A 16605-nucleotide genomic window follows, 5' to 3' on the forward strand; every position below is an offset into this window, starting at 1 on the left:
TGTGCATAAAGCTCATTTGAAATTTTGAATTGCATGTGGGGGGCGCCCGGGCGTGCGACGGTGCGGGCGGTGTCTGAACCACCGGGGCGGCGGCCTGGACAGCCCTACCACCAGCTCATACCAGTAGATCTTCAAAATAAATGTGAACAATTGTATGGAGGTCCCTAGGCTATAGCACAACATATTTTCAGATGCGGGATGGCAGCCAAATACATTGGAGATCCTTAAAGTTTGCGAACCACTGTCTAATGAATGATTTCAAAACAGGACATTCATGAGGCCAAGGATAAGAAATGCAACAAGTTGGTCATGAGTTATTTAGTGTCATTATTTAATTCAATGTTAGGCAGAGTAGAGGTTTTTTTTAGGTATTATTTTGTACACATAATAAAAGGGGAAAAAATACAATATCCTGCTAGTGTTTTCAATTTAATTTCCCACATTTCAACACGCACATGTTGAAAAATGAGACAATTAAGGTCTTAACAATGAGTAAATCATGAATAAATCTATAGTGAAATGCAAAAAACAAACAAATAAACAAACAAAAAACAATCCACAACTGACTTTACAAAGAGATTAATGAAAAAAAACAAAAAAACAATATTACCAATATAAAAGCAAAGTGCCAAGACAAAAATTACAAGCCTATACAACAAAAAGCCAGAATAAAAAGCTACAAATTAGGTGTGAAGTATGGCATTGTGCAATACAGTATATTACAAGTATGGCAGGTATATAGCAAATAAAGTTAGACATTAAGATTATGGCAGAACATGCTGAATAATGAATAAAGTTCACAGAAAAAAAGCATAATAGTCATATTATGAATAGAACATGTGCATTCAAACAAAACAAAAAAGTGTTACAATTTTATGGCTAGGCAGCATCAATAACAAAAGCAGTAACATACTCTTCTAACATGGATAAGAGTTGGATTCTGAATAGAAAAGTCAATAGATTAATATTATAATGATTGACTGTTTAAAAGACATATTCACCTGTTTCAGATTGTATCAACTCTGTAGTATGAGCCTATGAGTAATGTCATATTCTCCATTATAAACAAGTACAATAACACATCTTACATTTCTGATGTCACATGACATAGATATCCTCACATATCTAAATAAATCATCATCATCATCATCATCATCGCTGTCATCATAAATGTTACAGAATACTGTTTTAAGGTAGTCTTTTAATGAGTGTTTATGTTGTGAGTTCGTAGGACAAAAACAAAACCATGTATTGTAGCAGCAGGTACACAGTAAAATCGTAAGTCTTAACTTGAACGTGTAAAAATGTACAATTCTTGCACTTTCAGAAGTAAATGAACACTGGATTTCGCTGTGTACAACAAAAATTCACAGTCTGTAATAACAGGCAGGCGCAAGGAAGTTATGGGACCAAATATGATCATTATGAATGTTAAAAAGTTGATTGGCACCGAAAAAGGTCAAAATGATTATGCTTGTAATATGAAATGGATCTCTTGTTATCTCAGTTGCAAAGTTGGTCATTTCTACATAATAGTCTACTTGACAGCCCATTGATGATGCGTATATCTAGTGTGCGGCCGAGCGTAGGCATGGTAACGCCCCGCCTGCCTCCGATTGGCCTACCGACACTGCCCGTCTCGACTGTCCACTGAGGTGGATATGCTGGATAGTCTGATCTCTGCTGCGAAGTGGTGGGAAAATAATACAAGTTGTCGGTATCGGTATGATACAAGAGAACTGCCTGTAACTTGTGAGTTTTATTTTTGTAGAAGAGGCAAACTAATATTGTTTATGCCGTTTGCTTTGATGGAATAATTGATTGAACATGTACTCCATAATATGATTTGATGTGCGTGTGTTCTAAATTAAGTGTTTGTGTTGATTATTGTGTAATTTATTTGTATGTGTAAACGCGAAACATTATTGTACTGTAAAAAGATCTCTTTCCCCTTCACCTTTATCCTTTTTAGTATAATAGTATTAGTTTACTATAATTAGATACATGATAATCAACACTAACACTTTATTTAGAACACACCCAAATCAAATCATAGTACAACGTACACGTGTGTTCAATCAATTATTCAATCAAAGCAAACAGCATAAACAATATTAGTTAGTCTTCTACAAAAATAAAACCTACAAGTTAGTTACAAGGCTGCATTCTGTCGCGCGTGCCAAGCTGTCATTCTCTTGTATTATTTCCCACCAGGGAGTAACCTCGCATCTCGGAGGACAGTCGAGATGGGCAGTGTCGGTAGGCCAATCAGAGGCAGGAGGGGCGTTACCATGCCTACACTTGGCCGCCCACTAGATATATATTATACGCATTGACGTATTGACATATTCAGACCGCAGCCATCTTGCCAGCAAGGTGCTAACTAGGTGCAACTTCCCATTGACAGACCATTCATCCAAACAGAAAATAAATCTAATCGTATTAAACAACGTCAAACTCACCAACATTGCAGCTGTACTGAAAGCTTGAATTACCCTCTTTCAATCTGTAAAGTTTTTGTTTCAGTAAAATCCACCGTAGTTATGTTATGAGGTACTTCCTGTCAAAAAAAAGTGTCAGAGTTTGGGAGTGCTCGTTGGATATCACTCAACAGCCCTGGATATCACTCAACAGCCCTGCGTACCACCTTTTGAATTTGCACATAATGCAGGAGGCAGCAGGAGGTTGCTTTACTAAAAACGAGTGCTTCCAAACTCCAATACTAAAAAATCACCTGCAAGATAATCACCTGCAAGATATTTCTTGACAGGAAGTAGCTCATAACATGTCTACGGTGGATTTTTATGAAACAAAAACTTTACAGATTGAAAGAGGATAATTCAAGCTTTCCGTACAGCTGCAATGTTGGAGAGTTTGATGTTGTTTAATATGATTAGATAGGACTTTTCTGTTTGGATGAATGGGCTGTCAATGGGAAGTTGCACCTAGTTAGCACCTGGCCGCGGTCTGAATATCATCAATAGAGCCCCATTGTGACCCCAGACATTTTGAGTACCCTAAAGTTTTATGTTAGAAATGTGGAGTATGGGTCCCCAGCATTTAGAAATTTGACCCGTCACATGCTACTTAAAGCATAATGAAATTTAGAAAATGTTGCCTTATATATAGGTCGTTAATGGTAGCCCAGCTTATTATGCTAATTATGAAAACTGGCCAACATATGCAAGTTAGCAACCGGCAGTTTCTAAATGCTGGGGACCCATACTCAACATTTCTAACATAAAACTTTAGGGTAAACAAAATGTCTGGGTTCACATTCTGGCAAGTGGACAATGTAAACACATCGTTACCCTTAACTAACCATTCACTTTCACACAATAGATTACTATCTAGCAGTGGTGGACAACGTACAAAACACCAGTACTTATATCAAAGTATAGATTGGCTAAGTATAGATATACTTCTGATCAAAAAAATGTAGTGAAAGTTGCTCTGTCAAATTTGAGATAAAAAGTTAATGGTTTTAAATATACTTAAGTATTCCAAAGTACAAATTAAAAGCACATTTGCCTTTTAATATCAATGCGTTGCTGTATTGAAATTTTGACAATTTCCCTCAAAATTCAAAGATTTTGCAAACATTTTCACAAATATCAATATTAGTGAAAATAGCAGATCTACAAGCTCAAGGTGTCACATCTATTTCCACTATATAACTACTATATTTGAAATAAGTCTTATATGTAAAAAACAATAAAAGAAGAAGAAGAAGAAGTACTTTTACCTTTCCAACCTAAAAATGTAGTGGAGTCAAAAGTACAATATTTGTGTTTTAGTAAAGTACCTGTACCTTTCTCAAGTAAAGTACAGGTAAAACATTTTTTAAGTACAGTAGTCAAGTAAATATCGTCTCAGTCTGGTGGAAACCTCATATGTCCAAAACTGTCACTTTTCAGGATTCAAATTCAAAAGTAGCAAAAATAGCAGATGTACAAGCTCAAAACGAGCTTGTGGACCTGCTGCTTTTGATGATTTTGTGTGATGCTGTAGTATGATCAAGTAGGGCATTCATTTAAAATATGGAGATAAAGAAGTTTATATATCCCGACGGATATACTTCGTTACTGTCCACCACTGCTATTCTCTCAAGTCAGACAAGTTGACAACTCTACCACAATCTTAGATTGCTACAGAGTCAACTCCGCCTCGCAAAAAGTACAGGGAATGCGTCATCTGTTTGTGATTTTTTCCGTTGACAAAAATACATGTTAAAATATATTTTAAAATAAAACGTTTGAATGTCCTTTTCTGCTAAGGAGCAAGCTAGATAGGCTTCGATTAATGAGATTTTCGGCAAGAGTTGTTTACATGATCGCAAAGGCTAAAACGGAAGTGAGTGGGAGACGCCCTGCTTTACTTTATATGCATTTTTCAGCGCTTCCAACGTAGTACTTCCAATGTAGGTGGAAGCGTTTGAAATTTGTGAGAGCGTACTAATGACTATCGAACCATAATGTTATGCAGTGTGTGCACTGTGCAGCCCCTTGAAAGAGATTTTACTGACATAATGTAACGCTGCTGGTGGAACGTCAAGTATTCATGAACTAACCAGGGAGTTACTTACTGCCATGTCGTATGAAATGGACAAAATAGAGTCAATACAAATTGGTTGAGCTTCTTCAGAACACATAAATGTGAGAGTCCCTGGATGCATCAAGCGGCCAAAAAGAAGCCAGCTGTACTTTGCTCTCCAAATGGCAGCAGCTTTAAATCTTTCCATCAAATATATTAGTATCCTGGAAGGCCAAGCTAAGGCTGACTCACTAACTTCAACAGTGGAAGTTTTAAAAAGGCATGGGACTAAGTCATTGGTTCTCAACATGGGGACTTTGGGAAACCCAGGTGTCCTTGAGGGGGTTCCCGGCTAAATGATTGATAGTTTAGGAACACAATTGACCCTTACAGGTCTGTAACTCAGAGTGTGCAAACGGAACCAAATGCAATTTAACTCTGAGTTAAATTAACACTGAGGATTCTACAGTGCAGATTGGGGTCCCAGAGATAAAATGGTATTAAATGGGGGTCTGTGCCTAATGCATAATTATGAAACTGGAGGGCCAATAAAAAGACAAAGGTTGAGACACACTGGACCGAGTGAAGATACTAAAAGGTGGCTATATGCCAGCACATAAGGATGGAGGCTCACTAGCCTCCCCAGTCAATGGCCTTCCAGTTACCATGGCTGTTAAGACTGAGTGAGCAGTGCTGAGCACCTCTCTAATTGAGGCTGCAGCAGCTCAAGTAACTGATGGTTTTACCCTCGCCAGGCATGGGGGCAGTGTCATTGTTGTCCAGCGTGTTCTGCTTGGCCTCTCGGATTAATTCACAAGCCAGGTCAAGGAAGAGTTTCTCCACGTTGTCGGACTCTTTGGCCGAGGTCTCCAGGTACAGCATGCTTTGAGAATCCGCAAAGTCCTCTGCCCTCTGCCTGTGAACCTCTCTCTTCTCAGCAAGATCGATTTTATTACCTGTGAGCAAGATGAAACGTGGTGAGGCTGTGTTTTGTTATAGTCAGCTAAATAAAGACCGCTTTTGTACCTGCTTTGGTGTGCTTTTTTTTAACTGAAGCCTCTTTAGCCCAGCACCCGCACCAGTCGAAGTGCACCCACCTAAGTTCCCTTTCTTGTTATTATTGGCTCACATAGTGTAGGGCAGCGATTCCCAACAAGTGGGCCGGGTTGTTATGACTTATAGGCTATTTATTTATCTTTGTAATTTTGTTTAGGCCTTGCACCGTATCAGCACCTAGGCTCCAAGTGATCATATCTGCTCTCGGGTGTGTGCAGGGACTCGTCAGTTTTGAGGCAATCACAAATTAGAAAAACTCACTTTGAGAGTTTCACAAATTTCCTATGAAACTCACTCCCATTTAAAAGGAAATCCTTATCAAAATTTACTGAATCAACACTGGAACAATCCTTTGATTGGACAGTTTTTCCTTAAATTACTTTCCTTCATGTGGATTTGTTCCCTATGCGGACTACTTTCCTTTGGGGATTTACCTTGTGGACTACTATGGATTTGTGGCGCAACTGATGCGTTGCTACTTTTTGCACCTTATGTCTACCTCATGAATATAGCTGTTACTTATTTTGCTATTAAATATGTATACGATACATACATGTACAAATCTTTGATTTTTCTTTTGGCCCGTTTCTTTTATGGATGTTACTAGGTTCTTAGCTTACTTATGATCCTTGATGACTATTTCTATGTATTTGATGTAATTACCATGTGTTGTTCTTGCTTACTATAAATCACTCTGGATTAAGAGCATCTGCTAAATGCCTAAATTGTGAATATGTTTTCTCCTTGATCTCCCTCTCTCTGTTCACTATCTCTACCTGTGTTCTCAATGCAATCAATCCAACTCGTAATACAGTCTACCTACACTGAAGTATAATCCCAACCTAGCTAACTCCTTGCTAGGTGTGTGTGCGTGCGTGTGTGAGCGCGTGTGTTTTTTCATAATAAGCAGAGTACCTCCGAGAACAACAGGTTGAGAACTACTTCTCTATACCATGTCAAGAAACATCTACTGGGATTTATTAAATCGATTACTTTGATTATTGATGCACCCCTACTCACCGACTAATATAGTCACCACTTGGTTGTTTGCGTACTGCTCAATCTCCTTCAGCCATTCCGGAAGGCATCTGAAGGAGTCTTCACAGGTAATGTCATAGGTAAGGATGAGGGCATTGGCACTACGGTAATAACTCTGAGTAATGGATCGAAACCGCTCCTGTCCAGCTGTGTCCCATATTTGCAGCTGTAAATCAAATTAAAAAGGAAATTTGCCATCCACACACTGTTTCCAAGAGAAGTTAAAAGAAAACCAATGCTAGTGCAATGTTGTTGTCATGTTTCATCTCGCAAGTAGTAGTAGTTTCGCTTAGTTTTCCAACATAGCAGAACACTTAAACTGTGAACTAAGTAATAACACAATCATATATAATTAGAAACTCTACCTACCTTGACCTTTAACCCTTTGATCTCAACAGTTTTTATCATGAAATCAACTCCAATGGTAGCCCCTTGTCCTGGCGGGAATAGACCCTTAAAATACAAAACACAAACAATTATCCATGTATACTTTTGAGAGGTCCTCGCAGTAATTGAATGACTCAGATCTCATTCATAGGCAGAAGGTCTCAGCTCCCGACGGTCATGGGGGCCCAGTGTACAGATGGTTTTAATTCTCAGTGGTGTAAAGTAACTAAGTACATGTACTCAAAAGTACTGCACTTAAGTACAATTGTGAGGTACTTTTACTTGTATGTACTTGTATGTCCAAATTCTAATACTTTTACTTCTACTCCACTACATCTCAGAGACAAATATTGTACTTTTTACTCCACTACAATTATTTGAAAACATTAGTTAATAGTTACTTTATAGTAGGGATGCACCGAATGGGAAATTATTGGCCGAAACCAAATAACAAATAGCTGAATATGATTACTATTATGTATCTTTTTTATTAATGTTTTTACCAGTTTTTGTACCATTGCTGTCATCGCCGTACTTTTGTTGCTACATACGTCAGCACAACAAAATGGTAGGTTAAAGTAACCCCGGTTCTTTGACTATTCGGTTTAGGCTCTAATCAACCGAACCAAATACCGAATATGCATTTAGTTTTGGTGGCCGAATATTCGGTGCATTCCTACTTTATAGATTTGTATTATATTACAAAACATTCATATAGGGCACTTCAGCCCTATACACATTTCAGACATTTGAAAATAGCCGATCCACAAGCTCTTGTAGATCTGCCATTTTAAAAAGATTTGTATTAATTTGAAAACTTCAAATGGGACAGTCTGTATAATGAGTACTTCCTAATTTTGGTACCGTACATGTTGATACCAATACTTCTGTACTTTAACTCAAGTGAACTTTGAATTCCAGACATAAAGACTTTTACCTGAGTATTCCTACACTGTACAAGTATTGATACTATTATTAAGTAATACATTTGAGTACTTCTTCCACCATTGGCACTGGAATACAGATGGTTTTCATTCTAGCCTTCTAGTCATGAACTAATTTAAACCTGGCTGCAGTTAAAACCCTGGAATTTCTAAAAAAGAAATAAAGAAAACAGGATGGGCAACATTTTCTTACCCACTTAAGCCCAATATGCTTTGTATAATAATGACAAATTGTGAAAATAGCGATGCGAGTGAACATGTAGATCTCCAAATATTATTGTTTTATATTTTGAAAAGATATATAATAGATTTTTTAAGATAAATTGTAGCATATTTCCACCCATTTGTAAAAGTGGAAATGTTGATTAATCTTAACACGTTTTAATTGGTTTCATGTGATTTACATGTCGATCTGCTATTTTCAAAGAGGTTTGGTGTAGAGGGAAAATAACAGACCAAGCACAGAACCAAAGGTCAAGTTTACTACGTATTGAGGGTTCAAGTGGTTAAATGTCTGAAAGACAGATTAACATGAATATTTATAGAAAATATGTGTAAACAAACAAACAACATTTAATTTAGGCTACACAACACTGATAGTGATGTCTAACAATTCTACAAAGATACCTATGAAATGTATGAAAAAGTGTAATCTACAACACAATGTAATTCAATATGTAGTGTGGGGGGGTCCCTGCTCCCTCAGCTAAGGGGTCCTTGGCCTGAAAAACGTCCTTGGCCTAAAAAACGTTCAAGACATTTCTTATACATACCTGAGTAAAGCGCCTGACAAGACAGGTCTTCCCAACGCCAGCATTTCCTATCAGAACGATCTTGAACAGGTAGTCATAATCTTCCATGCTCATGCTAAACTGTTGATGGGAAAATAAAGGGAGAAGCAGAGGGTCAGTAAAAGAAATGTTTTTTTTTTGTTTTTTTTAAATACGATTTTTGCCCCTTCTTATATTATTTGACAATTTGGCCAATGTTTGACCAGCTTTATAGCCTGGTTAACCACTCCCATTGAAGTCACATTTTGTAATTTCAATTTAAATTCCAATTCAATTCAAAAGAGCTTTATTGGCATGAGAAAACATACGTTTACATTGCCAAAGCAAGTGTCAAAATATAATAAAAACTGTTGAAAATGGGGAAAGTATATACAGTAGGAGGACGTACAGCATTTTGTAAACAGAGCTATGTCACATTGTGTCGTTATATATATGTTATATAGGGTATAAAGCTTGATAGATAAATTCTGACATGTTGTTTACACGTCATGTCAAGTTGGCCACTCCATCATATTCTGTTGGTCAACTCAGATAGAACTTGGGCCCAGACCGTGTTCCATATAGGTCATATTTGGTCATCTTGCCCTTTTTATCATTTTACTCTTAGCCTACTGCCTGTTTACTCCGGGTTGTTCTCCTTATCCTATTTATGTCATGTCACCATCCACGTGCCTAATCATCTCAGCCCTATATTATCCTTTATATTATTATCATACTTATATTATGGGTTTCCGGACGCCAAGTTCAGATTCACTGTCTCTATTAGACTTTCCCCAGTCAAGTTAACTTTCCATACTGAGAGGTCTATTTTGATTTGAGACATGTATTTGACCTTGGTGCCTAGTGAGAAAGTAGATAGCAGGCCATTTCTCTCTGTCGAAGAGTTCACAGCTAGCAGGGAAAGAATGTTATCTTCAGGTTGCCATAGCAACGCCAGCCTCTGTGCTTTCCCGGTCTATGGCCATCAATGACGGAACCAAGGAAGATGTCACGATACCAGTCTCATCATCCATGTGCTGGTCCAATGAGTGCTCGACAACCAGCACCACCGTGGATATTGCGGAAATGAACTATCTATTCAGCCAATGAACGTTTATCAACAACTGACGTCAGATGCAGTATAAGCCAGGAAGATGCTGTGAAGAGGGGCAGTTCGGATCCATATTGGAACAATTGAATACTCTAAATTATAGTGATGTATTGTACTATTATTATTATTATCTGAACCATGTAGCACATTTTCTATGTAAATTGACTTTATTACCTACTAAAAGATAGTTAAAACCTTAAACTTCCTCTCAGAACTTTATTTCGTCTGTCTCCAATTCGTTTTTAAGGTATCCTTCTATTTTTTATGGTAGAGTGACTGTCATTCAAGATTTAAAGGGCTACTCACTCATTTTTAAGGTAAATACAGCACGGTATTTGGTCTCCCTGCTGGGTTATTGAAGATATATATATATTTACAGTCCTTTCTAATTAGCATTACAGAATAGATATAATTTATTTTTATCCATTAATACGATCCTTGGGGTCGCCGGAATTTTATTTCCATCAAAGCTTCTTTTAAACAAATATCAGCAAGCATTTTCTTTGCTGTCACTTTGGGACGAATAGCAGCATTTTTTCTCAAGACTACTTAAATAGCATACAAAACAAGTGGTTAAGCTGGCTACCAGTTTTATAGTAGGCTATAGTTTGTTGATGACTTTTGATGCAGTTATGGTATTTTCATTTTCTTTCTTTTTTGTATTAAAAAGGTAATTCAATTGTCACTTTACTGCCATCTGGGGCAGGATTTCTCAAAGTGGGTCGGCACCCTAGAGTGCCTTGACGGGTTGCCTCAGAATATTTGGAATTTATCAATGTCACTTCAGTTTAACCGTTTTAGACCCTCTAGTAAAACAGACCTGAGTTAAACTGTAGATAGTCTATTTTTGGTGAATGTTCCCCCCTGAATAGGATAGAATGCTGGGGTTTAATGCCAAATATAAAAGTTATTTTCAGTCTGTCCTATAATGGAAACTAATATTCTCTCCAGTTTTCCTCGTGACAGACTATCTTTTGGGAGAAAGATTTACATGTTTATGTACAGTTAACATAACAAAAAGGTGCTATAAAGTAACAATGTAATTCAGGGGTGCAATGGATGAAAAAAGTTATTTACAGGGGTGACCTGATCAACAACCACTGATCTAGGGACCCCCCAAAATCATGTGGGCCCCTGGGGACCCGACCCACTGATCCAATTCAAAGCTTACTCTGCTACAGCTTCCGGCTATATGTGTTTTGAGAGATTTAAATAATTACCTACACCAATTAAATAAAGTCGTAATTTTACTGTTTAAAACAAATTAAGCACATTCCTGAGTGACCTTGAGATATACATGTAGCTCAAGGTCCTTTCAAAGCTGGGAAATACAAGACAATATGCTCTATAAAAAACAAATTTTAATCATCTTTCACTGGTAATTTGTTCACAAAAGCCATTTCACATAAATGTGTTTTTGACAACATTAAAACACGATTTTTGTGTCAGCCCCCAACATGTATTTTACCGTTAATAAATGTTGTATCTGACTGAGTTTCATCAGGCACTTGCTATTTGCTAATACCCTGCAGCATTAATTTTTCAGCATTCCTCCTGTATAGACAACCGCTGTAATGACTGTGGAACTACAAGGCCGGGGTGTCCCTAAAACAGCTAGACTACAAAAATGAATGTTACACAGTAAAGGACAGTATGACGGTATGTAACTGTATTCCGAGTATAAATAAAGGTGAGAAATGTCAGTATGACGTATGTCCTCCTGAATTGCCGCAAGCCGCCGGGCAATGCCTTAAAATAATGCAGATAAGCCAACATGCTGTCATTAATAGCCTTCACTTCACAAATAGGAAACAAAAGACAGCAAGGGTGAAAAGTGGGTGAAAAGTGGCACCAGTCCTTAGCTCTTGGATGCAGGGAAACTGTGTGGGTTTTAGACAGTCAAGCGTTTGATTGTGCCTGAATGATTTATGTTTGAATTAGTCTAATCAAGTGAACATGGAGGCCCAATCTACAGGGGCTCGAAATAGCAAACAAAAACTATGGCTTTCAACTGGTTTCACGGGTCTCAAATTTTGTATTGACCATGAAGTCTGGGTCCATTATTAAATAAACATAATATGATTAAAGGTTCTTTGAACATCTCTCATGGCCCACTGGTTGAGAAACACAGATCGGGACATAACCAAAATCTGCTCTCAGATTATAGATGCATGGAGGACATTTATCAGAGCCATATGCCTGAATACTTCAAATAGATGACCCATAAAGACAGTGGAGCGCTCATTAAGGCTGCACATTCATCGCAGGGGTGCAGGTTTAATGAGTAAGGGTTGACCCCTGCAATAAATGTGCGAGTTTAATGAGTAAGAGTTGACCCCTACAATAAATGTGCGGGTTTAATGAGTAAGTGTTGACCCCTGCAATAAATGTGCACACGTACCCACTTTAACCCTAGCGTCCCTTTTCTGGGCATGTCATAAAAGGCGAACTTTCGGCATAAATAGCAGATATACAAGCTCACAACGGCTCACGTTGCGACGCGTTGTGAGCTCCTAGATCGGCTATTTTCAGTAAAGAGATTGGTGTTGTGACCAGTGGTGTCATGGTGTTTTTTTTTACTGGTACCACAGCATTTTAATGATGTCACGTGCGCACGTGTGTGCATGTGCGTGCATGTGCGCATCACGGCATGCACACAGAACAGCTGATATAGCTTATAAGCCTATATTGTTAAATAGTGTATATGAGAGTTTTAGACACAAACACAAAGTAGACTTAAAATAGTCAGACAAACATCTTTACTGCACACTATATACAGTATAGCGAAACTAAAAAGTTTGCTTTGGACGAATGAATCTCTTCTTTGATGGAAGAGGAGGCATTCTTCTGCGTATATCTTTTCTACGTCCGAGCATAGACATGGTAACGCTCCGCCTGCCTCTAATTGGCCTACCGACACTGCCGGCCTTACCAGAGTTTCCTCCGAGGTGGAAAATACATGCTGCGAGGTTACTCCGTAGTGGGAAATAAATAATACAAGTACGATATAATTAGAATGACAGCTTGGCACGTGCGATGGTAACTTTTATTTTTGTAGAAGAGGCAAACAAATATTGTATATGCCGTTGGCCTGTTTATTTGTATACATGTGTAAACTTGAAACATTATTGTACTGTAAAAAGGTCTCTTTTCCCTTGATCTTTATCTTTTTTAGTATAACAGTATTACGATATACGATAATCAACACTAACTAACACTTTAATTTAGAACACAGCCAAATCATAAATCATAGTACATACGTGTTCAATCAATTATTCAATCAAAGCAAACGGCACAAACAAGACGGGCAGTGTCGGTAGACCAATCAGAGACAGGCGGGGCGTTACCATGTCTATGCTCGGACGTAGAATAGATATACGCCATTCTTCTTGTGTGCAGAACACCTCACAGCAGCAGTAGCCTACTGGAGCCATAGCCTACTGCTGTAAGTGTGCATGCTTACCGTATAGGCTACGTGCGCCTGAGGTAAACAGTTAAAGCTGTCCTGTTGTTATGCAAAGTAGTAGCCATTTGATTCGGCACGGTACTTGACACGGCATGAAAATAGGGGGAGCGGCGCCAGTAAACCTAGTACTTGGTGCGTCTTGGAAAGTCTGGTGACGTGAGGTTGATTAGGTGCGTCTTCTCTTGAATCTAGGGGAACGCGTTCTAGCGTGCACGCACATGTACCGTTCCGTTCCGTCCCTGCGCGTGTGCACGTCAAAAAATTACTGGTACCACGGTGTGGTACTGCGTTCTAGCAAAAATAAAATGGGGGACATACCCTATCATAGGGGGGCAAAATCGGTGAAAAATTATTTTAAAACAAATTATTACTATAACAAACACCTGCCTGTAGAAAAAAAAACAGGGATGTGGGCAGGGAAACAAACCTACCTTCTATGATGTCACTGAGCATCATGAAGAGACCCACCCACCTCAGACATCAGCAACATTATGAAAATCACTCGTGTTTAGTGTGTGTGTGTGTATGTGTATATAAGCTATTCATGAGCACAGCACATGTAAGCTAACTGAATTCTACCTGACGTTTCAATACAGTAGGCTATAGCCTATATAAAAAGAGTACACACACACAGTACTAAATTAATTTCAAACTATGAAAAAAGTCCATGCTTTTAATTGTCTCCACCAGGCCGAAGGCATGGGGAGAGAGTATGTTTTGCACTCAGTCTGTGTGTCTGTGTGTGAGTCAGTCCGTCCATGTTACCAGCTAATCTCCGGCACCGTTAACCCGGTCGATGCCAAATTTTGCACACACACACTCCCTAGATGCCAACGATGAACCTCTGCCCCAAACAAGAACAGCCTGTTAGAGCGCCACTAGGAGGCCGACTTTTGAAAAACACATTTTTTTGAGTGGTGTAAACCACTCCTACAACTGGCTTTGTTAGTCTGTCTGTCTGTCTGTCTGTGCTCAAAAAATGAGCATGGTTGCTACGGTCACCCAGTTCACCCGGGTGTGATTTCATTACGTCAGAAATTACGTTAGACCACAGCTGATCAGTCTATATAAGACCTTACACCACTCAGTTCATACGGGTGTGATTTTTTTTATATTACTCCTCCAGATTCTGTCCAAAAATCACACAAATTGTTACACACTATCTCTATAGTCATGTGTTCAAGACGGATCTATCCGATATTTCATATCGGCTAACATTGGCTTTCAAAGTTTGCAGGATTGGCCCGTTTTGAACAAAAAACCTCAAATCATGAACGCAGCATGCAATTTACGTGAAATCTTTCACAGACTTTCCTACTAGGCTCAGGAATATATCCCAACCTTTTCACATTGGCCTGTTATAGCCTTTGTCAGCCTTCTGATTGGTCCCTGACTGACTAACCAGCAGGCACTGTCTGCCTTGTTCCGCCCTGGTTCCGCCTTGTTTATGTTTTGAATTTGCTAAAACATCTTTATTGAAAAAAAAACATTATATGCCCAGTCACCGTGCTGCACCTGTGATGTTCCTTTTTACTGACACCAAGTTTAAAATAATAATTGAGTGCACAGAATATCAATATGAAGCAACTGAAAAACATATTTCAATGGTAGTGGATGGAGAGAGGATTTTTGTCCAACCACGAAACGGCAACCAATGGGTGCGAAGAGGGGCACAACCATGGGAAGCAGGACTTGACAAAGGGTGAAGAAGAAATGGCACCCTTTTCACATTGGCCTATTAGCGCCACCAGGAGGCCAAAACCTGACCTGCCCTGGTGGAGACCTGTGCCCCGAGGGGCACTTTATCTAGTTTCACCTGTACTCATAGAATACTTCGATAGGCCTATACATAGGCTACTGTATGGTTTTATAGTAGGCTATAATAATATAGTATAATGTCCACTAATAGGTCTACCATCCTAAATAGATAAGACTGGAAAATGCAGTCCATACATTCTACATTCCTGCTGACCTACAAGTTAAAATAAAACCTCTGTCATTTTAGAAACTGTGGTCACAAGGTGCAGAACAATGGTTTAAAAGTTTTCTTAAACAGGCCACTATGCTAAGACAGGGTGAAATACTTTCTTGGTACCATGGTGATGTTCAGTATTTGGAGAGGTCACATCTAGGCCTTGGACTTCTAATGGTTCCAATAAATCAAACGTTCTTTTCTCTAATAAAGCTATAGCTGGTCCTTTAATAAACTGTTATCTCCCCTGCAACTGATGACTATATTCATACGTGTGATGCATTGTCCTCATTGGCCAAAACAGAGTAGGCCAACGAGAATGACAGTCAGAGAGTAGGGCGGCTAATGCATTTTGGAAAAAGCAGATTAAATCCATTTCCCCTGAATTAAACCCCCAAAAGAAAAGTAGGCTCTTTTTCTGCAAGTGACACATTCATGCATTCCACGGTTCACGGACAACACAGGGGTGGTTTCGACTGTTGTGATGGGGGAAAAAAACATGATACACACTCGATCTCTGCAAAAGCATAACTCAACGATCAGAATTATTGATCACCGGGGGCCCATTTCATTATTTTGAAGCTTGTTGCAGCGTTATAAAATGATAATAGCCTATACATTTTCATCTACTTAATCGCACGATGGGGATATCGCTGCGGATCAGCTACGAGCTTGCAGATCTGTTCTTGTCGGCAAGCGACAACAACAGACAACGGTACTTACTTAAATTCGGCTGTAGCCAGCCAGTGTTGCATTTCCAACCTATTAGGAGGAGGAGGGAATAGAAACGAAGCTAGCAACAACTAGCAATAAAAGCTATCACCACAGCCGTGTGCCATTTTGGCCACAAGATGCATGCAGAAAATAATATGAAGCGATCCCACTTTAATAATGATGACATTCACTTACCAAGACATGGGGATGATGTGATCCCCCCGACGACACACACTTCTACTTGGGATGCATAGATTATCAAAGTGCTTGTTTAATCTTGTGCACGGCAGCTGCTGCTGGCCAGGACATTATATCCTCTAGTCTCTATTATATTTATCTATAATTCAGAAAATTCTATATCCTCTATGTCTATATAGATCTATCCTCAGCAGCAGCTCTGAGAGGACTGCGCTTCAATGATGTCATGCATTACCAGTGTTGCCAGATTTGGAGAAATGAGCAAACTAAGGTCTATGGCAGCGTAATTTGAAAATAGCCGATGGCAATCTCTACAAGTTTACTACAAGCTTTCAATAATAATAATAATAATAATAATAATAACCAATTAAGGTCGTTTTATGCGTATGCCATGGCTGCGTATGACGTAATGAAGA

General features: G+C 38.8%; 1 protein-coding gene across 1 annotated transcript; it reads right to left on the reverse strand.

Annotated features, from left to right (window-relative positions):
• Nucleotides 1-320: 320 nt before the first annotated feature.
• Nucleotides 321-16317, reverse strand: rab30 (RAB30, member RAS oncogene family). The gene is made up of 5 exons (XM_079514678.1): nt 16187-16317; nt 8732-8830; nt 6997-7080; nt 6610-6793; nt 321-5489 (listed from the first exon to the last, which is right to left on the reverse strand). The coding sequence occupies exons 2-5, from the start codon at nt 8822-8824 to the stop codon at nt 5239-5241; spliced, it is 612 nt and encodes a 203-aa protein (XP_079370804.1). The 5' UTR covers nt 8825-8830; nt 16187-16317; the 3' UTR covers nt 321-5238.
• Nucleotides 16318-16605: the final 288 nt, after the last annotated feature.

Source organism: Electrona antarctica (genome assembly GCF_951216825.1).
Source record: "Electrona antarctica genome assembly, chromosome: 11".
NCBI lineage: Eukaryota > Metazoa > Chordata > Actinopteri > Myctophiformes > Myctophidae > Electrona > Electrona antarctica.